The 22,012-nt window shown below is 44.0% G+C and overlaps 2 protein-coding genes across 14 annotated transcripts in view; one reads left to right on the forward strand and one right to left on the reverse strand.

Moving 5' to 3' along the window:
• Window positions 1-13,238, forward strand: part of ABI2 (abl interactor 2) — a 64,942-nt gene extending 51,704 nt beyond the window's left edge. For 9 of the 11 annotated variants that reach the window (XM_085585188.1, XM_021531346.4, XM_085585189.1 and 6 more), the window contains 3 exons: window positions 3,096-3,182; window positions 3,514-3,687; window positions 7,144-13,238. In XM_085585188.1, the coding sequence (XP_085441314.1) occupies window positions 3,096-3,182; window positions 3,514-3,687; window positions 7,144-7,319 (437 nt within the window). In that variant the 3' untranslated portion in view covers window positions 7,320-13,238. The remainder of the gene's footprint in view (window positions 1-3,095; window positions 3,183-3,513; window positions 3,688-7,143) is intronic. The other 2 variants (XM_021531348.3, XM_021531349.3) reach the window with 1 other exon arrangement.
• A 680-nt stretch (window positions 13,239-13,918) lies between these two features.
• The window catches only part of RAPH1 (Ras association (RalGDS/AF-6) and pleckstrin homology domains 1), a 151,516-nt gene continuing 143,422 nt past the window's right edge, over window positions 13,919-22,012 (reverse strand). For all 3 annotated transcript variants that reach the window (XM_085585186.1, XM_021531342.4, XM_085585185.1), the window contains one exon: window positions 13,919-21,885. In XM_085585186.1, coding sequence (XP_085441312.1) covers window positions 19,924-21,885 — 1,962 coding nt within the window. In that variant the 3' untranslated portion in view covers window positions 13,919-19,923. The remainder of the gene's footprint in view (window positions 21,886-22,012) is intronic.

The raw sequence follows: 22,012 nt of genomic DNA on the forward strand, positions 1-22,012 counted from the left end.
ACATTTTTTGCTTTAGCAAAGGGATAGTTCCCTGCAAGTTGCCATTGCATTGTTTAGATTATCATTGCATTGCAATAGGTAATATAAGATGCCAAATAGACTTAAAATAAATTGCATAACCACAGTTGTCTGTGTATCCAGAAAGAAGGTAATGATTATGGTGATTAGTCATTTGAACTGTAAATCACAAACAAAATGCTTCAGTTATACTGGCATATCAGAGACAATATAAATAAGCAGTTGTAGTAGCAGACTTTTTTTTATTATATCAGCAGAATACAGAATTTATTAGCTTTGCAGTTATACTAAACCAAGGTTTTTTTGGAGTTCACCTTGAAAGGAGAGGATGCTCAAGCATGCATAATTGATGAAAGCCCTAACAACAGAGGCACTGATGTGTCTGGAAGGAGCAGGTTCAGTAGTGACAGGACAGAGGCCACAATTTTTTCTCAGCATTCCTGAAGAGAGGTAGAAAACAAGAGGAGGAAAGAGAGACCTTACAGGAGGCAGAGGAGGGTGCCAGCTATGGCTTTTTTGTTGTTTGTAGGCTTTTGGCAATAACCCAGTGCTGTTATTCCTATTGCCTAGTCATGTTTGTTTATTCACTTGACAGGAGGATGAAAGGTATTTGCATTTCCTTGTTCTGTTAAAAGCTAATTCAAGATAATACAATTTTTCTGGTTTGTGATGAGACCTTTTTAACAAGTGAAAAGAAAGTATTAAGAAATGCAGACTCTGAATGATCTCAGCATGTCTGTCTCAACGCCACTCTTGCCAGCCAAGCCACCTAACAAGTGTTTTAACGTTGCAGCTTTGGATATCATTATCTAAGCAATATAGAGCTCAGCACAGGCTAAAAACTGTGTGGGAGACTGGGTGAGTATTGAGATGGTGGTTGCACCCCACCCCATTTGTACAGTTGAATTCTTACCAGTCTGAAGCAGCCTAGTGGAAGATGCTCTTGACCATTTCTGAATTAATTTACAGCAATTGTGTATTAAGTCTATCAGTGGTCAGTATGGAAGGAAGATTGGGGAGAACATTTAAGATGATGTTTATACAGCAGAGGTAAAGTTCTTCTGGTGCATTTAATAAAAAAAATAGTAATAAAATATTTGTTGTATTGCCTCTTAGAGGCCAAAATTATTATATAGCATAGAGAGACAATACTATGATAGCCCCTGCACAGTGCAAAGACTGAAGCACAAACTGAGGGGTTAAGATACTCAAGGAATGATGTCAGCTAGTGTTAGCATCACCATTGTGATTAAACTACACAGCCCAAACTGAACCTGGTAATTTTTTTGTATTTGCTTGGCATGCTTGTCTAGAGTGATTTATTTTTCTCCATGGAAAGCCTTGTTATTTCTTTCCAAGAAATATATATAGGTCATGAACAAAGTACACTGAAGAGACCTACTCTCCTATGATATGTATGGATTATATGAATCCATTTGATGTTGAATAGAGGAATCATTTTGAAATTAAACACTTCTAGGGTATATAATTGAAAAAGCAGGGGCAAGGATGCTGAATTGATGAATATTACTGCTTTTCAGTAAGACTTCGAATTTGAGTTCCCTTTTTCTGCTTTGAAAAAGTACAAAACCAAATCTTTTCACAGCAATCATGGTTACACTTGAAGGAATAAGTACTCTGAGGTCACATCATTTGACTCAAAGAAACTGTAATCAGAAATATGTTTCTGTTTTTTCTCAAGAGATATCAATTAAATGGTGAGATAATGGAACTTACTTTATTTGGAGGTACTTTTGCAACAAAAAGGATGTTAGTCTTTTCATTCATGGTGTATAGTTCTGAAAGAAATGTGAATGTGAGTGACAGAAAAAATTCAAAGCACTTAAGATAGTTGTTACTGGAATGAGCAAACAGAAGAAATTTTGAGACATAAGTTGTAAATACTGTAGAACTCTTCTTTTGCTATGATAATGTGAATTATCTGACATCATACATGTCAGTTTTCTTACGACCTCTGGAATTAGCCTGAGGTTTATTTAGTTCTGTCTGGTAGCTAAATAAATGTGCTGGTACATGAAGTATAGACTTTTTTCCCCCTTAATCCCTTTGGACATGATTAAATGTTTTTTGTATGCCACTAACAAGAAATTTATTATTTGTGCTTCTCCTAAAGTGTGCTGTCTGAAAAATCATCTTGCAACTTACCTAAAGAATTTTGCTGCGTTATTGAAAGTGATACTAAACTCTCATAAAATGATTTAGCTGATATTTTAACTAGGTAACTGAAACTCACATTCCAGGCCTAAACCACAGTTCAGCGTTAGAGCATTTGCAACTGGCTGAAAGTATCTTCTTAAACAGGGAATTCACATATATTGTACAAAGGCAGCTCTTATTGTACAAAGAGAGTTCTTCTGGTATCAGTGAAAGGGCTGTTGAGAGTTTAGTGCAGAGAAGTCAGGTGGGGAGGAAACCAAGCAGCACATCTGGAATAGGTTCTGTGGTTTGGCAGCAGCACAGTGTGCTCTGTTCTGTCAGTAAGATCAGAAGTGTTGCATCTTTCAGTTCTGCACAGTTCTCAAAAGGCATATTTTTCTGTTTTGTCTGTAATAGCTGCCTCGTTCAATGGGGGGTTTGGCCTACATCTTGGAAAAAAAAGAGGTATATCCATTTTCATTACTAGGGATTCATGGATGCTGTTAGTCACCTCTATAAATATCAACTAGATTTGAAAGAGCTAGGATTATAGGCAGAGAGTCCTCTTGATGTATTTGATAGTTAGGTCTGTTCATGAAGTGCTATATTCTGTAGTAAGAAACTTCATCTTAAGGGAATCTCATAGTCAAGTTAGAAAAATGCTTCAGCATGGATTCTTAATGTTATGAAAAAGAGCTGGGTTGGAAATTTTGAAAATGGAGAAATATCCTTGAAGAAAGGATTAGGAATAGGTTTAAACCTCTTAAACTATTTTTCTTTAAATGTTAAATGTCAGTCTTGTTATCGCAGCTTCTTGGCAGCCTGCTGCATTGTCTGAGTGGTGATGATGTCTACTTTCCTGTTTGCTGCTTTGTTGTGTTTCTAACTGGATGCCTCTCTCTTTTTAATTTCTGTGGCAGCATCCCTTGCTCCTCCTCCCCCCTCCATCCTACAGGTAACTCCACAGTTACCACTAATGGGATTTGTGGCCAGAGTTCAAGAAAACAGTAAGTTTGCTGCTTCCTTGTGCAATGTTTTATTACTGGATGTGGCTTTTGGATTGAGTTGATGAAAGACTTGTCTGTATATAGCCTGTCTGTATATAAAGAATTCTGCATTCTTTACTGCCTCTGCAAGTTTGTCTGAAATTGTGAAGGGTGGGAAAAAGAAATAATCTTATTGGAGGTACTTGGTTGTTCCTTCTCTGAATTTTCCTGTCTCTAGTGTATTTTTAGCAGTTATAATTATTGGTCCCACTTCCATTGAGGATAGAGGGTATTGAAGCAGCTCCCATGGTTGTAGAGACATTTTCATGGTTGTATTGTTACTTCTTTTCAGTTTCAGATACTCCTCCCCCCCCACCGCCTGTGGATGAGCCAGTGTTTGATGAGTCTCCACCTCCACCCCCACCCCCAGAGGATTACGAGGAGGAAGAAGCAGCTGTGGTGGAGTACAGCGATCCCTATGCTGAGGAGGACCCTCCTTGGGCACCGAGGACATACCTAGAAAAGGGTAGGTTTGGAGCTGGAAGAGACAGTAGGGTTGTATTTTTAACAACTTTGTATGTGCTCCTGCCAACCTGCTTTTGGACATGGAGTCTGCCTAGACTCCTTCATACCAGTGTTTGGTATTACAGCATTTTAGTCAGTAGCAAAAGAGAAAGAAGAGGCCCTGATGTGTGTTTATAGTGTGTCTCATACTAATGCAAGGCAAGGGGAGATGTGTGCATGTGCCTTGAGAAACAAGGCCTTTCTATTTGATGAAATAATCATGTATGAATGATAGTTCTGTTCTGTTTTCCTGTGGGACTTTATGAGCTTGGGAACTAAAATAGTTTATATATGTGCATATACACATAGATCTGTTCCATGGGATAGCAAAATTGTAAAGGAGAATCTTTAAAGATAAGCTGGAGAAAGTCAGGCTTTTAGTCAGAAAATGTTTCCTGCAGACAACAAAAGTATAAAAAGCCAAACATTGTCTATATTGATGTAGAAACCCGTGCAAAAACATATTTTTAAAACTAGATGACCAAAACATCAAAAAGGTTGGTCTGTTTTTAGAAACACTTTTAAAAGTAGTAGAAAATACAACAGCTTTCAGCATATGGAGAACTATTAAATGGTAGTTTTAGGATACCAGAAAAAATAAGATATTGACATAGGTGTGGATTCTGTTGTAGTTACATGAATGTCTCTACTTAGCCCATGTCTTGAGATTTGACTGATTTGCTGAAATTGGGAGAGAAGTGCTTGGCGCTGAATTTTTTGTAGCAAGCTTTGAAGCTCTAAAATTAATGAGAAACCTTATACTAAAAGAGGACTTTAATTCTCAATGAACGTGTATACTTACACTGCTGGGAATTCAAATATTTTATTCAGCAAAATAATTTATACTGTGGCAACTCCTTATGTTCCTATAAATAGTATTCCATGCCACATGATTCAAAGTGAACAAAACAGATGAAAGAAAGTAGCTCTTCCAACACATTTTCCCCCAATAAGCAGAATTCCCAATCCTTAGGATTTGTACTTGTACTTTTGATATGACTGTTCTCCTATTTAAGTTCATTTGAGAGCACTTTTACAAGATTAGGGTAGATGACCTTTGCAATAGAAGCTGGGACACTAAAGAGGGGTCAAATACGAGAGTTGCTGAATATGGGAACGGGATTCGATATGACTCTCAAGCAGTGTGGGAGGTTTAACATTTAACCTTTAACATTAAGAGCTGAGATGGAGCCTGCAGCTGAGAATGGAAGTGAATAGCAGATCCATTTGGAACAGATGGAGAAATTGTTAAGTAGGATATAGTTACTGGGGGTGCTGAACATGAGGACACTGCCATGTGACTGTAATAGCAGTAGCCAACCTGTAGTGTCCAGGGATGTGCACTGCAGTTTTCCATTGAGCTCCATGTCTGGACGTGTGGCAGAAAAAGGTAAGAAAATGACCTGGCTCTGCAAATCAGATGAATGGAAATGGGTATCCAGAAGGAAAAATTGCACTTACACCACTTACAGAAACTGTGTGTTGACATATTCCAGTTGGATAATCAGCCTAGCCTGCATTTGTGGTCATTGGATATAAGAGAGTTCAGCCAAGCTCTGTAATTGTTGAAGAATCAAAGATGACTGATTGGAAGAATACCAACCTAAATGAGTAATTCTGCTTTTCATAACTGCATTGAAACACTTTCAGACAGAAACTAAAAGAGGCCCTGGCTTAGGCTGACAGGGCAGGATGCCACCTCCTGAGTCAGTATTGCTGCTTCCTGTCTCATCTGGAGCCTTTCTTGCAATGCTGGCCTGGACTCCTCATAACTCGGGGCATGTGACAAACTCACAGCTTGAACCAGTGGGACTACAGACTGAAGGATTAAACGGCCTTTTAGAGAGAGGACTGTTGCCAGTACACAAAGCAGGAAGCAGTGGTGATGTTGAAAACAAAACCAGGCTTCAGGTAAATTTTATGAGGCTTAAAAAGAAGCAAGTTTTCTTCACAATTTTAAGGAAGAGTTTCCTCCTTGTGGTCATGAAATAATGAATCCATTCAATATCCAAAGGAACTAGAGTACACTCAAAAGTTAGAAAGAAAGAAATTAGAAGTTACCATGATCCATGGATTATTATGCTTATTATTACTGTTGTCAAGAGAATGAAGAAAAATAGCATAGTGACTCTAGGAAGAAATTTCAAAACCCTTAGGAATTTTGAAGGATTTAAATTTAATGCATCACATGTTCATACACTTGCTTTTCAAGCTAAAATCATACTTGTTTCTCCATTGGTGTTTTGTTTGCTTAAATTATGTCTAAAACTGTACTTAACAACTGCTGGCACAATTGTACAGCTAACAATGTGCTTTTAAAGTATGTTCTAGTCATATGCTAAAAAAAATTCTTTGCATAGTCTGATTTTCCACTGGGATTGTTCTCTGTATTTTATAATCTCTTCTGGATCCAGGTTTCCCTAGTGTTGGTTTGTGTTGATGCCTTTGCTCCCTCAAAAAGGAAATGACCTCTTCTCTTTTGAAAAGAATGATGAGTTTAGTAGGACTCTTGGACAGTGATTTTATGAACATATGCTGTTAGTTTTTAATCCTTGCTTTCTTTTAGAGTATCTTTCCATCTATCCACAGCACAAGATTTTAGGATCCCTGTCCAACATACTTTTTTTTTTCCCCTTAGTGTCAGCACTGCATGTTTCATTGCCAAGTTCTCAAAGCAGTGATTGATGCTATTTGTTGAAGTATTCAGAGTCTGGCATAACTTTCTCTAATAAACACATGATAGCACTGAGATTGGAAAAATATATCCATCTTATGTCTATTTTCTGACATTTCAGGACTGTTCTAATATTTCCAAGTGCTTTGTCCAATTTCATTGCCTTTCCTAACAACTTTGTGCCATCACTAAAATATTCAGCAGCTGTAAGAAAAATGTCCTGATACAGTTTGTGTACATTTCCACCTTCCTTCTTCTTCATGGCTCCTAAGAGGGATTTGCCCACCTTGGTGCTGTGTGCCCTGGAGTGGCTGCTGGATACCGAGATGCACATGACCTTTAGAGATTTAAATGTGGAATTAGCTAAGGTAGATGGAAGTCTGGGATATCAGCCTTGGCTCACTCTTTCCTGTGCTGAGATCTGGTTTAGCACACGTAGGAATAGTTCTGAGTGGTCATAGCCATGGGGATTCACAATCACCTCGTTGTATCATTCTACACCAAAAGTTTATCAGTTGGACACTTCCTTGGTGGGTCTGGAAATAGTAAGAATAGAAGAGTTAAAGGAGTCCTGGCTCATGTGTTTCAAAGCGTAAGATTGTACAAAAGTGGGTGGAAGAAACTGTTTCTCTCAGTAGGTCATTCTGCACACACACAGGTGAGGCAGTGCCTGCCATGAGGGAGGATTGCATCTTCCTCCTCCTCCTCTACCTCTCCTAACATTCACATTCTGTTCTTTCCTAGTGGTGGCAATCTATGACTACACCAAGGACAAGGAAGATGAGCTCTCATTTCAGGAAGGTGCCATCATTTACGTCATCAAGAAAAATGATGATGGCTGGTATGAAGGGGTCATGAATGGAGTGACAGGGCTGTTCCCGGGGAACTATGTGGAGTCGATCATGCATTACTCAGAGTGAAGACCAGAGGACAGAACACTGCATCTCCTGCTGCAGGAACTGTCAGGGCTTCCCAGATCTCCACCAGCCTCTGGGGCCCCATCCAGTATAACTGAATGAAGGATAATTGTAACAACCACTCTTTAGGATTTGGTTTGGTTTTTTTTCTTTTCCCCCTCATGATAAGACAATAGTGATTTGAATTGTTTGAACAAATGGCTCTTCAGCTGCCAGCAGAGGCTATCCTGAGCTATCTGACTTCGAATTAAGCTGACCCATTCAGATGTAACAAACTTGTTGATTAGCTCATACTTCACTCAAATTCTGACTTCTGACAGGCCTTGGAATCTGTCTCAGGAGTCATGTGTGCCCTCATGGTACTACCATTGGAAGCAGTGCCTGGCACTGGGGATGCCCTGGATGCTTGTGGTGAAGGTTACTGGCCAGTGGACATCCCTCCTGTTTCTACACTACACTCCTGTGCAGCTGGAAGAACAGTCATGTGCTAGTAAACACTGGGATCTCTACACAGAAACGTTCCTGTAACTGACTTCCAGATAGCTGGATGCTTCTTTAGCATAAACACTTCTGCAGCTGCTCTGCACACATAGTCTGACACAGGGCACACAGAGCCGGCTTTCATTCACTCACCTTTCAGTTTAGACAATTCAGATGGCTGCAGCCCAGAGGATCCCCACCCCCATTTCTCATCTTCTGAATGCCACATATTTGTTTTGTGTTCTGCACTGATGTAACTGTGCTCCTCTCCACAGCGAGCTCCTTGCCACGGTTGCTGCTGGTTCAAACAGAACTCACAGATGCAATTGATGGTGAAAGCGAAACAAAGTTTACAGGTCCTCTTTGGGGTCTGAGGATTAGCTCTAGGGGGTGTGACCTAAGGTTCAAATCTTTTCATGCCTGCTTGCACTTGCAGCTTGCACTTGAGAAACTTGCCCCCAACTTTAGTTTTATGCACAATATAATCTTAAAAATCCAATCAGGTATTGTAAATTGGCTATTTTGTACTTGAAGACTAGATTTGCATATGTACTGTGAGAGCCCTGTGCAGAGGCAGGACAAACGGCAATTGTCGTCTTCATGTCTGTTGCCAAAATCTCTTCAGTGGAAGCAAAAAGGGCTGTAGTGTGTACTGGTTTCCCATGGAAATCCAAGCAGTAACTAGTAGTAGTCTTAGCTCTTCCCCTAGCTCTCTCCATTGTTTATTATAATAGGTATTTTGAACTGTACTGGTGGCTTGGGGTGGAATAATACCAAGTGAAGGCTCTGTAGCCCCTTGTGAAAGATACTTGACTTTCTAATCTAGTCTCAGTCAACAGTTCTGCTCAGTGATTGTACACAGCAGATCACTCTTAAGTCATGGTTGTACTCATCTGCCCTTAGGAATATCTAAATGTTACATTTGGGTAAATGTCATGCATTAACTAATTAAATTTCCTGTTAAGTCTCATTACCCTGCAAATTGAGAGCCTCCTGGGCAAGGGCATCTTTAGACTGTCACCTGGCCAGGTTCTAGCTAGTACAAAGAGTAGCTTGTCCAAGGTGAGCCAATGCTGCAGAGGCTGGTGTTAAAACAGAGCGGTGCACAGGAGAGCAGGGCTGGATGTGTGATGACACTGGCACCAGTACCAGTAACTGACCCAGCCCCTTGCTTGGTAGTTAGTGCACTATCAGCAAGGAGGTGCAAGTTTGGTGCCAGCCTGGGCAGGGTGGTACATAGGTGCTCAGAGGGCAAGAGGAATAAATAGGTGTGTTTGTAGGCCATGGAAGACTGTGATCACCTGCTGTGAGCTTGTGGAACTCCTGTGACAGTGCACAAGAAACCGGCTTGGTTAAAGTCTGCAGGAAGGACAACTTTGAAGAAACTCGTGTGCAGATAGAAGTTGCTTTCTCCCTTGCTAATCTGCATGTTGTCTTCTTTCTGGAAGCTGACAGCATTGTTTGGGATGAGTGCCAGAACAGATACCCTTTAAGCCTTTTACTCTCTGAAAAGTTTTCTTGCAGCAAGACTAAGAGAAACAGCTATGTTAGTTCCCTCAGCCCATCATTTCGTGGAAGTAAGTCCAGAAGCACTGGTTGTGCAGTCACTGAAATAACTGTTTCTAGTGTCATTGGGCAGGTCTAAGCTTTTGGCATAGGGAGGTGGTGCTTCTAAAGCAAAGGTGATTGAATGGCAGCACTCACAAGCCTTTGGTGCAGTTTACAGGGCAGCTGTGTTTTCCAGGAGTATCAGAGCTTTCCTGGCTTCTCTTGACTTGGATTTGTTTGTGGCAAAATCTGAGCCCACAATACTTAAATGCATCGTTAGAGCAGCTTAATGAGTTCTTAAGTGAGAGCTGAACCTCTGCCTGTGCACCCAATCTGCAGCTGGCAGGTCACACTTCACTGAAAAATGTCTTAACCCAGTCTGAGCAAGAGCTTGTGCTTGAACCCTTCTGGTAGGTGGGTGGGGTAGTGTGTACTCCTATTTTATGTGATACTTAATCTTCAGTCAGCTGGTTTTTCATCTGGCAAGCTTTCTTCTGTCATGTGAGAGCAGAGCAGTGTGAGATGAACATGTGCAGGGCCTAGCACAGAAGATGAGGCTGCAAGCGCCTTAGTGATTCCACTTTCAGGACACCTGTGTGACAGCTCCTGAAGAACTGGCTTTGGTGTGATGGGCCAGGGGTTAGTTTGGTCCCTGCTGATTGTTTATCCTGCAAGAACTGCTGTGGATGGAATTTCTGGGTCACCTCCTGCTGGTTTTACGCTTTATTATGCAGTACTAATGTAAAGAAATTTGTTGAGTTTTTTGCATATTTTTATTTTGTACAGATTTTAATTCTGTTGCTTGTTTGGGGATGATGTGATGTAATGGTCATAGACCAGGCCAAGGTGAACAGGCTTTGTATATTAATGTTACATAGATTGCATGCTAGTAAAGTCAGTGAGGGTTGTGTTTCCAGTTTTGTCCCTTGTACTTCTCCTTGTCCAAAACTTCTCTTCCCCACCCCTTTTTAATTTACAGATTTACTTTAAAAGGGGGTGGCAAATGGCGGGGGGGGGGGGGGAGAAACACCTCAGTATTTTAAGTAAGGTGCACAACATCTCTTCACTGCTGAGTTTTGCTGCCACAGCTCATGGTGTTCTGCATCACAGGCTGTTGAAGCAGGAGTGTGTACACATGAGAGGTGGGGAAGGAGACACTCCAGCATAGCCCAAAGAGTGCTGAATGGCCAAAATGTATATGTTTCTCCCTTTGTGAGAACTGCCTTAGCCCAGCCAGCTGTTTTCATTGTGCACAGAAATTGTTCAGCATCCTCTAGTGGTGTATTTTGCCTTTGTATGCTGTATATCAAAGGTTTCTTCCTTCCTCTTGGCGCCAGGGACAAAGCTATTAACTACAGCTGCCTCTCTGTCATGTGCCTGCATGAGAGGAGGTCTGACTGCCTGTCCACATCTAGTGCTGAAGCAGGTTCATTTTGGTGCCTTCATTCCAGCTGAAGAGAGAGAGCTGAGGTTGCGTTGCATGTGTCTGACCCACTCTTTCCCCTCCTTTTCTCCTTCCCCCCAGCTATTGCAGCAGAGGGCTGAGAGGGGCAGGAGAGGCATCCAGCAAATTCCATGCCCGAGGGTCCTGAGGGTGTGTCCATGTGCAGTGGCTGGAATAGGCACCAGAGAGCTGAAGCAATGCTGGATCACTTGATGGTCTGGCTGGTTAGCTGCAGACACACACTGAGGCACTGAAGAGCCTGGCTCTCACTGCAGGACAAGAAGTGTGGCTTGGCTCTGAGGTGGGATGACAGCTTGGTGCGTGTTACCAGGAGACTGACCATGGAATTCCTTGCAGATAGTTGAGGTGGATGTCATAAGTGTGTCTGGAGATGTCTGCTGGTGTGAAACCACAGGTCCTGTGGTGTGTGGCTGGGTGGCTTACCCATGGGTGCCAGAAAGGCTTAGACCCGGCTAGTTCTTGCTAGAGCAGTTTGTTCTCCTTTCACAGCTGCTGGGCATTTTTTTTTCTTGCTGCTGATAAGGGTTCTTGGTGACAGCCAAAGTTGACAGTGGCAGTAACGCAGCTTCTGAAAAGTGCCACTTTTACCTGGGGCATTTCAGGTGATCATGAAAAGAAAGCAAGGAAGTAGCAGGAGTGAGGAGCCTTTTCCAGCAGAGGGTGTGTGAGCTGCCTGCCTGCTGTGGATGTGCACATTGTTGACTAGAGGTGGACGAGGACTGTGCACTGATACTGTTGCGCTTCTGTGGTGTCTCACACCTGTGCTTGATGGTGACTTAATACTGTCCTCTTCCCAGCAACTTCCACCACATCCTAGCAGATGCTGTGGATGCACCTCTCTGCTGGAAACGAGCCTGCTTTTTTATTAGTTATGTCTGTGGGCTCCAGGCATATAGAGCAAAATTTCCACGTTTTCTTTTCCGGAAAGGATGGAATTTTATGTGGTTTAGTAAACTGGGAGCATGTACAGAGCTCTCCTCCCAGAGGTGTAATAGGACATTTTGTAAAACAGGTGACACCTGTATTCTCTGCAGGCCCTTTTTGGAAGCTGCTTAGAGGATGCTGTTGAACAGACTGTGGTGCTGTGGCTTTACTAGGAGCAGTAGTTGCATTCTGAGTATCAAGAGTCACTGGTGAAGGCACTGCAGCATTTCAGGCAGCATTACAAACCCCATGCAGACACTTCAGTACCTATGCTGGCAACCGTGGCAGTAGAAAAGGTACAGCACTGTTGCATTCTCTAAGGCAAGTTATTTACAACACTAACCTCTAGGGAAGGTGGTGGTGGAAACTGAGTACCAGCAGGATCCTGGGCTACAGCTTCTGGGGTGCCAGTTACAAGAATTTACTGTGCTTACAGGTGTATTCACCTTCCCCAGCTTCTGGCATCTCCCAGTATTTGGCACGGCTGCATTTTGTGGATAAAATGGTTATTACACAGAGGTCAGAACAGTACAAGAAGGGAACAATGTGTGGTTTGTTTTGGGGATTTCCCCCCACAGTAGCTGAAGTCAATGTGTAGTGACAGCCCTATTTACCTACTTCTGATGTTAAAACTGAAAGCATAGTGGGACCCCCACCTCACGTATGCAGGGACATGCTGAAAGCTTGATACAGCCACAGTTTGACAACTGCTGTTAAAAAGAATAATTCACAGATCATGGTGTTCTGCTGCTTTCATTCGAAAAAAACCCCACCCATGTGTTTTGTGTAATCTCCAGCCAATAGAGGAAGAGGTTTGGGGCTTTATTTGGTAACTCTAAATGTACTAACTTTATTAGCACCTGTGCTTAGTACAAGACAGTGATGGCAGTTGTCCAGAGGTAAGCCTACACCCAGGACCCTGCTGACCACTGACATGGGGACCCTGCTGAAATGGGTGCAGTATATTTATTTCAGTTTCTCTTTTCCCCTCCGAAGAATCCAACCACTACTGACTAATAGGAAGAGCTATGTACAAATTTGCTTCCATTACAGCGCCTCAGTAAGTGCTGACATGTCCAAGATTTTTTTGTAAAGAACAAGTGCTTCTTTTCACATTTGAAAAAGTGTCTTTTGCAACTTGCATGGACAAGTAGTTTCTATGAATTCTTTGGAGGTGTCAGTGTCTAACATGGATTTTATCCATACACTTTTTTCTGAAAGCAGATACCCCCTCTCTGGTTTGTAGTTGGAGCAGCACACTCTGCTTTTGCTTTTGGCACTGCTGAATGTGGTGGATGGATGCAGAGCCCACTGTAAATGACCAAGCCCACAGGACTCTGGGGACCTGTATGCTGCCAGTAACGTTTTAGTGTGTGTGCCATTTGAACCACCTTCCAGTGAGTGCAAAACCCAATTTTTAAATTTTTTTAATTGTACTTGGAATTAATTGTTGCTGTGTACTAAACCCTCTTGTTATGAGCCCTAAATAAAAAGAACAAAGCACACCTCATGTGTTCTGTGAGCATGTTACAGCTGTGTCCCATTTCTTGTCTTTGGCTACAGACTTCAATGCACTTAGGGTGAGGGATCGTGGCTGGTGCGTGCAGGAGCCGTGGCCCTGAGGCTCTCTGAGCACAGCACTTCACACAGCAAAGGCACAAACCTTGGCCTCTGGCCTGCTGCCTTCAGCAGCCTCTTGCCCTCTGTGGCACTCCCCCTTGCCTGCACTCACTAATGGAATGCTCAAATCCCTGCTGCTGCAGGCGGCAGGGTGAGGCTGAGAGCATTTCCCAGCCAGGTTCCCTACAGCCCCCAGAATGGGGCCACAGCAGCACTTACCAGCCAGCAGCTGTTCCGTGAGAGCAGAGCTGGACAGGACTCTGCAGGCCCGAGCAAGAAGCAGATGGAAAAGGTGAGCCTTCACACGGGATCCTCTTTGGACCTGTAACTGGTGTGCAGCGCCTGGCTGGTACAGCCAGTTCTGACCCAGCAGAAAGAACAGTGCAGAGGAGTAACAGCACTTTCATTGGGAGTGAGCACAGGAACAGCTGACAGCTGCAGGCCATCAGCTGCAGGCCATCAGCTGCCTGGCCCCTACTGAGAGGAACCACTGAAGGCCTGAAAAAAGTGTAGGTCTGAGCTCATGAAAAAGGAAAATTGCAAGACAGAGGATTAAAACGGAGTATTAAATTTAACTACATCTTTATTGAATTGTGCATATTCCATTATATAATGATCTATATTGGGTACTCTATAATGTAGTATTTCTTTTGTCCTCTCTCATGCTTAAAAAAGTATATTTATACATATATTTATATATATTTATAATATGGCAAAGCTCCCCCCCAACCTGGTGCTATCAATCTAAAAGAGCTTTGATTTTTTTTTTTTCCTGTTTGGAAAGGGAAGAAGAGGGGAGGCAATCCCATTGAAAGATAAAATGTGCAATTTTCTTTGTAAAGCAGTAAACATGAATGTATTTACAGCACTCAGCACAAGTTTGCTGCACAGACAAATCATCATTGCAATGACACTTCTTACACTTGCATCTCCAGTATTATACAAAATATTCCCAGTGACTGGTAACAATTAGTGTAAGCCATAAACCAAACTGCTGGTCCAGTTCATTTCTGGTCCACTGCAGTCCAATAGGAGGCCTAAGATTTCCAATTACAACTTACAACAAAACATACAGTTTTTCTCTTAGAAGTACGAGTGCTATTGTGCTGCATCAAATCAGCCAGCAGGGTGCCATGGGCACAGCTTTGTTTGCTAAACTGTCTTTTGCAAGTGTGTACCCAGTTCCCAGTGTTGGTTAAAGGCAAGGGACACACAACATCTACAAGTGGCACCTTTTTCTCTCACCAGACATGTGCTAGAGATCGGCAGTATGAGACCCCTGGCAAAAAGAGATTGGTGTACATATATCTGCATACCTGGAATTTAGCTCAGAATGCATCTTTGGCATCTTGGGAAAGCTGGAAGAAAATTATTTTCCACTGTAGCCAACGGTTAAATTCAAAAATCTAAAAGGCAAGTTGCCTTCAAGCATTTAAGTAAGGAGGGGTAGTGTCCACAATCTGTTACTGAAGGTCCCTCTCATTCATTTCTCCAGCACTAGTTCCTGTTCTTCCAAGTCTTCTACCTTCTCTAACTCCCCTTTACCCAAGATCCATCTGCTGAGCAGAGAGCTCATCAGGTCCTTGCCCTTCCAAGTGCCTCAGAGCACCAAATGATCATGACCCAAGTCACTCTTTTCCCCGTGGTTGGTTAGCAGCAATTAGATTAATTTACACGGTGCTGGATTAGCATGTGTTATTCAACACATTCGTTTGCTGTTTAGTGTTTTGAACGTCTCAAAATTAGACCAAGCCTGTGTCACAGTATTAGTGAGTGCTGCCCCTGCAACAAAACCCTGGTTTGGTCAGTCTTCATGGGCATTTTTTCATTGAAGGACAGAAAACTCAGAAAGGAAAATTACTCAGCTTAAGACAAACTCAGAATTCCAAAATAAAGTTTAAAACCCCACCAGCATGTGGGAAAAATATCCAAGAGAAACTGTCCCTTGTAGTGTTAAATTCTCTCTGGTCTGTCCCAGTAGTGCAAGGGAATGAATGCAGAGCTCAACACCAGGTGCCACAAATGGGCCCCAAAGTAGTACGACTCACCTGCAGCTGAGGAGTACTTGTGACTGAGTATGTAATCTACACCTTAGTAATGCTAAAGGAAAATAAACCCAGCAACCAACCAAACTCCCACGTTCTGGCTTCATCCTCACTATCTTCTGCCAGGAATTCAAACTGCTGTTCTGAAGTGCAATTGATTTTAACATGACACTAGGTGAAATAATACTTGTATTAGGAGCCACTTATAATCTTATTTTGAATAAGAAACAAATTTACCTGTGATAGTACCACTGTAGCAAAACAATTTGGTTCTATGCTGTTTTCTGTAAAAAGCAGAAAATTTCTTTTTGCCCTTCTGATGTTGAAATGGCACTTTTGGTTCCTTAAACTGTGGGGGAAATTTAGCTGAGAGGAAAACTAGCCACACTTTATCTTTGAGCTGATATGATTTATCTGGTTGCCTAAGGGCACAGAAAGAAGGAATCAGAAAACCTTTAAATATGCAAGCCAAGAACAGTAAATGTTAAAATGCACTTGTTGGAAAAACTGCTTCCTCTCCCTGCAGACCTGAAACCAAATAATGCAGATACCAGCACTTTGTTTCCCTGATGTGTCACTCACTGTTGCCCTGCAGATAACTGCAGAGTAAGCTCAGGAGAGGAGCTCTTTGGCTTTGAGGTCACCACCAAGTCAGAGCAGTCAGGGTGGTTTGCTACTGGAGGAAACCACTGTGCAGGTTGAAGCACGAAACTTCCTCTTCCATGGAAAATAACAGAATTATTCAGACACTTGTGCCCAACTTCCTCTCCCGGCTACACGTGTTAAAAGACTAAACAGGACCCCTAGCATAGCCACGTGAAACATGATATACCTATGGTTTGTTTGGTCTGTGGTTTCTTTTGGTTTTAAAAGTAACTTCTCATCTAAGTTTAGTGCTGCTAGAAGAGCCTAGTTTTCCCTTTCAGAGCAACTCCTCAACATGTGAATGGTGATGTAAGTGTCTGAGAATAGCTCCCTGCTTTCCACACCTGGGCTGCAGGCACAGACATCTGGCTGAACAGGGCTCTGGTACTCAGAGGTGGATGCTACGCTGCATAGCAGAGGGGAAATGAAGATCCAGTGTGGAAGATTAACAAACACAGATGAGCCCTCTCAGCTGCCCTTGCAGCAGGGTCCCCTGACACCCTTAACAAGTGGCCAGCCTGTGCTCTGCCTCGTGTAACACAACTCCACCCATACACCCTGCGTATTTTGGGATCAAAGCACTTTTGTGTCTGGAGTCTGAACACTCAGCTTTCACATGCCTATTTTAAAACTGCAAAAAGTATTACCGCCCATGGTTGTAGCAGGAAGCCTCTTCCTGGGTGTCTGAAATCCAGCCCCTTAATTTTTTGATTTAATAAATATTATGCTGCAATTACACATGCGGGGGGAAACAACTTACTTGCAAAGTAAGGTGAAAATATTCACTGTCGCAAAACAGTGACAGTTTTCCAGTAAATATACTGGAAAAGCAACTTACAGTGGGGGGTAACTCATAGCCTGAAAAGGCAACCAGGTTGTCTGAACCACACTAGCCAAATTTCTATGCTCAGCTGAGAGAAAGCAAGCACTACTTGCCTTAGAAAGGAAACTGTAAGTAGAAGGAATACAGGGTGCCACCTTTGCTGACATTCATTCTTTTTGCTGCAGACTTAGGAGCTACACAGCTGTGAGCAGCCTGCAGTAGTAAGCATGGATTAATTGCCTAGGGAGAGATACTGGGGAAATAAATGTGGTCACAGGAAAAGGAGAACAAAGGTGAAAGGCCTCTGAAGAAATTGCACTCAAAACACTGACGTGCCAAGTCCAAAGCCCAGAGGTACCCGCACTGAATGAACTAAAGTAAAAGGGCTGGAACTGACACACACCAGTGAGGCTGTCTTGGAGCAAAGAAAAGCAGGTGGGGCAAGCAGAATTCCCTGACTGCTCTCACCTGGGAGCACACGTTGCATCAGCCCAGGTGCATCTTGCCAGGGGTAAAAGAATGTGCCCACTTCCCCATCCTGGCTAAGGGCCGAGCAGTTACAGCTGTAGCGAGCACCTTTTGCCCTCTGGTGTGTCTGAGCCCCAGGAGCTGCACACAGGACAAAGCAGCAGGAGGAGCAATGTGAAAATTACAGCACCCATGAACTGCAGTATAGCTCAACAACCCTCAGTCACCAGCTACACTGAGCATACTTAAAATCAACAATGCAAATGCTTTTAAGGACACTTTGTAAGCACAAAAATAGTAGAAACAAAACTTGGTGAACAATTTGAAAGATACAAAAAAGTGCCTTTCCATAGCAGTGCTTTAAAAATGCACATAATGGTATATATTCTTATTGCTCAAAAAATCTAGTCTGAAATATTAAAACAATTTCCAGAGGTGCTGAAATAGATTTTTAAAAAATCATATGAAACAGTTCAGCAGAGACAGCACCACTAATTTTTATCTTTTCATGATGCACCTGTTTAAAACTATATAGTTATAGATGTGTAATTTTCCACCTCAAATTAGTAAAACTTTTTTTTCCTATTCATAAAATATTCACAAATACATTTATTTCATTATTTGGACTTAAAAAAAAAAAAGCTTCATTAAAAAAAGGAATGGGGGACACTGTCACTATATTTTTAAAATCTATTCTCCTGAATTACTTTCATGAGAGATTAGTTTATATTGGTTTTACACCAATGTGAGGATACTGCCACATCAAGCTGCTGTCTTTGTTTCATTCTTTGGGAAAAAGAAAGCATTTAAAGTTTGGTTTTGGAGAAAAAGTAGGCAAACGGTGAAATTATTTGCCCTATGAGCCTATTGACAGTACGTATTGACAGTATCCCCGTGCTGACAAGAGAAGCTGTAACAGCTGAAGATGGGGTAGTTACAGTCCAAGTATTTTAGTTGTTTTACAAAGGCTGTTCTCCCACCACCCTGCAAAGAATGTGCAATGATACATAAGACCACTTACACTACCTTATCACAAGGTCTGAATATGTGGGTAAGACTGTACAATCAAGCTACTGTAGCTACTGAAGGAAAAGGACTGTCGTGCTTGATGTGATGACTGACTGTAAATCGGTGACTAACAAAAAACCAAGCAAACCAATACTCTATTTTCTACTCATATGGGCCCTTAGATGAAATTCCTAGCAAATGTTATTGCCTCTTTAAGGTTGTTTTCTTTCCAGTCTTCTTCCTTGACTGCTAGAAGTGCAACTTTGTAATGAACAGGTTAATGCACTGGTCACAGTCTCTGGCAGGCCAAAGAAAAGAGAGAATTCATACTCTGCTTGTCCTGAAATTGCTGCTCCCTTCTCTCTTTCCAGAAGGAAAAGTTTCCTGACAATTTCTAATCAATTACAAACAATGCTTTCTTCACACATTTCCAGAGCTTGTTTTTGTGAAGACACTACATTTTACCAGGCGAGACTGGACACTGTGCATGCCTGTGTGAGCACACAGCACTTTCTACAGAAACCTACCTGTTCATTCAGAGTAAGAGTTACACAGACAGCTCACGGATTGGCGTGGGTCAGCCTTGGGGGTTGGCAGGATTTTCGATTGCAGGAGTCCTGGCAGCTTTCAAAAGGGGTTAACACAAATATATTCATCTTGAGCCATAGAAACAAATGATTGAGCCTATTATCAGTTAGAATGCATAATGGTTTGGAATAACATATATTTATCCTACTTAACTGCATGGACAAATAAGTTTGAAATAATTTCTATCAGTGTATATTTTTAAACTATTTGAAAGGAGGGGGAGGCTCTTTATAGTATAAATATATTTCACTCCAGCCCACTATATATAAAATCTATTTCTTTCCTCTGAACATACTCATTTTCAGTAGTATTATGACCAGAATGTTTTGGTATGTTGCATCTGTACTTTTCAACCAATGGACAACGTACAGTTACCAGCCAAACAACTCAGCTTTGTAGAATTTACCCACTGCTGAGAAGTTTGTGGGTTTGGGTTTTTTATTTCCTTTCTTTAAAGTGCCCCCTACATCTCCATCGTTATGGTAAGATTTGACCAGTTAGAGTCCGATTCCAGATAATATACTGACTGAAACAATAAATACGGTTCTACAAAAACATTCTGGTTATCTTCTATAATTGCGACGAAATATATCACAATATATTATATACCTACACTTATAATACATGCACAAACATGTCTCACGTGGACAGACACTACAAAAAAATTATCTCCCTCCCCCTCCCCTAAATGCAGAAAAAGTAACAAAATGGGGGTTTGGTCCAATCCATAAGAAGGGTAAAAGAAACTGTAAGAATGAAACTAATACCTCTCCACCCACTTTTCCCAATAAAGTATCAATACCCCTAAGCCCCCATCTTTCTTAACCTAGTCACGAAAGGGGAATGTCTTTACATTTAGCCATAGCTGCTGTTTGAGATCACCTCTTTTAATGGGGCTATCATCCACATCCCCACATCCTCTCCATGGGATCGTGGGCTGGCCGATCACAGAGCAGCCCACCAGTCATGGAGAGCACTGGCTCTGGGGACTGACTACCAGTCCCGTGACAGCTTGGTGTTCTGATCCCTTTTGGGCGGTGCGGGGGGCGGCCCCCTCCGTAACGTTGCATAGCCAGATATATGACTGCCCCCAAAGCTGCTGGTCTTCTGCTGGTCAGCCAGCAGCTCCGGCGGGGGTGGAGGCAGGGCCATGTCGTCCATGGTGGCCGTGGGCTCCGTTCTGGACATCCGCGCCGAGGAGAGGGAGCCGTGCCGGGTGATGGATTTCCGCTGCAGCGTCCGGTTGAGGTCTGCCAGGAATCCCGGCTGAACGCTAAGGCTGGACTTGGGTGAGGTGGGCACTTGTGGGCCAGCTGACCCTGGGGGCTCCGCAACCTCCGCCTGTGTCAGTCGGGTGCTGTCGTTCCGCTTGGGGCGTGTGGGCGGTGGGGCTTTTTTCACAGGTGGTTTTGACCACGCCTGCGGCTGGGGATTTACAACAGCAACTTTTGGGGAGGTGCTCCCTGAAAACACAGATGGAATTTCTACTGGAGGGGGAGGAAGATCTATTTCAGGTGGTGGTGGTGGGAAGTCTGAATCGGATGGTGGTGAAGGGAATTCAACCACAGGTTCCTTTCCAGACACACTCTGAGCAGAAGCCTTGGCTGGGATCCCACCTTGTGGAAGGACAATGGGCAGACTCACACCAGAAAGGTTGAGCTTTCCTGGCTTTGGAGGGGCTGGAGGAGGTGATGACTCCTTGGAAGGAGATCCTGACGACTCTGGGGTGTGTGCAAATTTGCTGACAAGGCGGTCCACTGAAGGCCTCTTGGACTCATAGTACTCAGCAGAGCTTGTGGACTTGATGCTGGAGTTGCGTTGAGGTGTTGGAGGTGGTTTCTTCCCTCCAGGGCTCGATGTCTTGGCAGCCTTTTTGACTGGAGACCCTGATTTGTCAGGTGGGGGAGAACCTGCAGAGGAAGCTGGGGAAGGAGGTGGAGGAGGAAACACTAAACTGCTCTCTGGTGGAGGAGGGGGGAAATCTGGTGAAGGAGCAGCAGCAGGCTGCCATTTGGGCTTTGCCTTCACTGCTGGAGGTGACTGTGGAGGAGCCACACTCAGCGGAAGGGGTTTCAGAGGCTGGGGCTCAGTGGCAGGTGGCGTGGGAGGAGGGGGAAAGTGGCTGACTATCTGCTTCACCACCGACGGCACCGGGGACTGAGGGGATGGAGGAGGCTTTACTGAGAAACTCTGCTGCTTTGGGAATGTTGCAGGGGGAATGGGGCCAGGAGGGGCTGGGGGCAGAGGAGGCACCTGGGGAGAAGTGACACTTGGTTGCTTCTTTATTGCAAGGGGCAAGGGTCCAGTCACAGGGGGAGTGATATGTGTGACCCCTGGTGACGCTGCCTTCCCACTAGGCTGAGGGGGCAGAGCTGCCATGACAGGCTTTGGGGGTGCCTGGGGCGGCGGTGGGGCAGGCACGGGAGGAGGCGGCGGTGGCAACGAGGAGGCAGCAGCTGCCTGGCTTATATTTGGTTGAACCTGGTGTATCTTGGGGGGCGGTGGTGGTGGCGTGAACTGCGGCACGGAGGGGGCACAAGGTGCCGGCTTCAGCTGTGCCATGGCCGAGCCCGGGGTGGGGGGCGGCGGGGGCGGCGGGGGCGGCGGCATGACCCCGCTGGGGGGCACCGGGATCTGCGGCTTTGCCGAGGCCGGCGGCGGCGGCGGGGCCTGCTGCGCAGCCGGGGCTTTGGCGAAAGGGCCGCCGTGCTGGGCCGCGTTCTGCAGCCGGGTGATGGTGCTGTACTTGACGAACAGGGTGGCGGCCGAGCCCGCGGACGGCGCGGCCTGGCTGGGCAGGGGCGGCGGCGGCGGCGGCGGCGGCGGGGGCGGAGGGGGCGGCGGCGGCGGCAGCGGGGACGGCTGCGATGCCGCGAAGGGCGTCACCGCCTTCGGCTGCGGGGACACCGCGGCTGCCACGGACACCAAGGGCCGGCCTGCAGGCTCCACCCGGGCCTACGGGGAAGGGGTTTTTAGTGAAAGTGGAAAGGGAGAAAAAGAAGAGAGAGGGAAGGAGGGAGAGAGAGAGAGACAAAGAGATTATAAAGTCAAGGTCTAAATGTGCCCAACATTAAAAATTAGG

This window comes from Lonchura striata, chromosome 7 (genome assembly GCF_050655825.1).
Source record: "Lonchura striata isolate lonStrDom1 chromosome 7, ASM5065582v1, whole genome shotgun sequence".
Taxonomy (NCBI): Eukaryota; Metazoa; Chordata; class Aves; order Passeriformes; family Estrildidae; genus Lonchura; species Lonchura striata.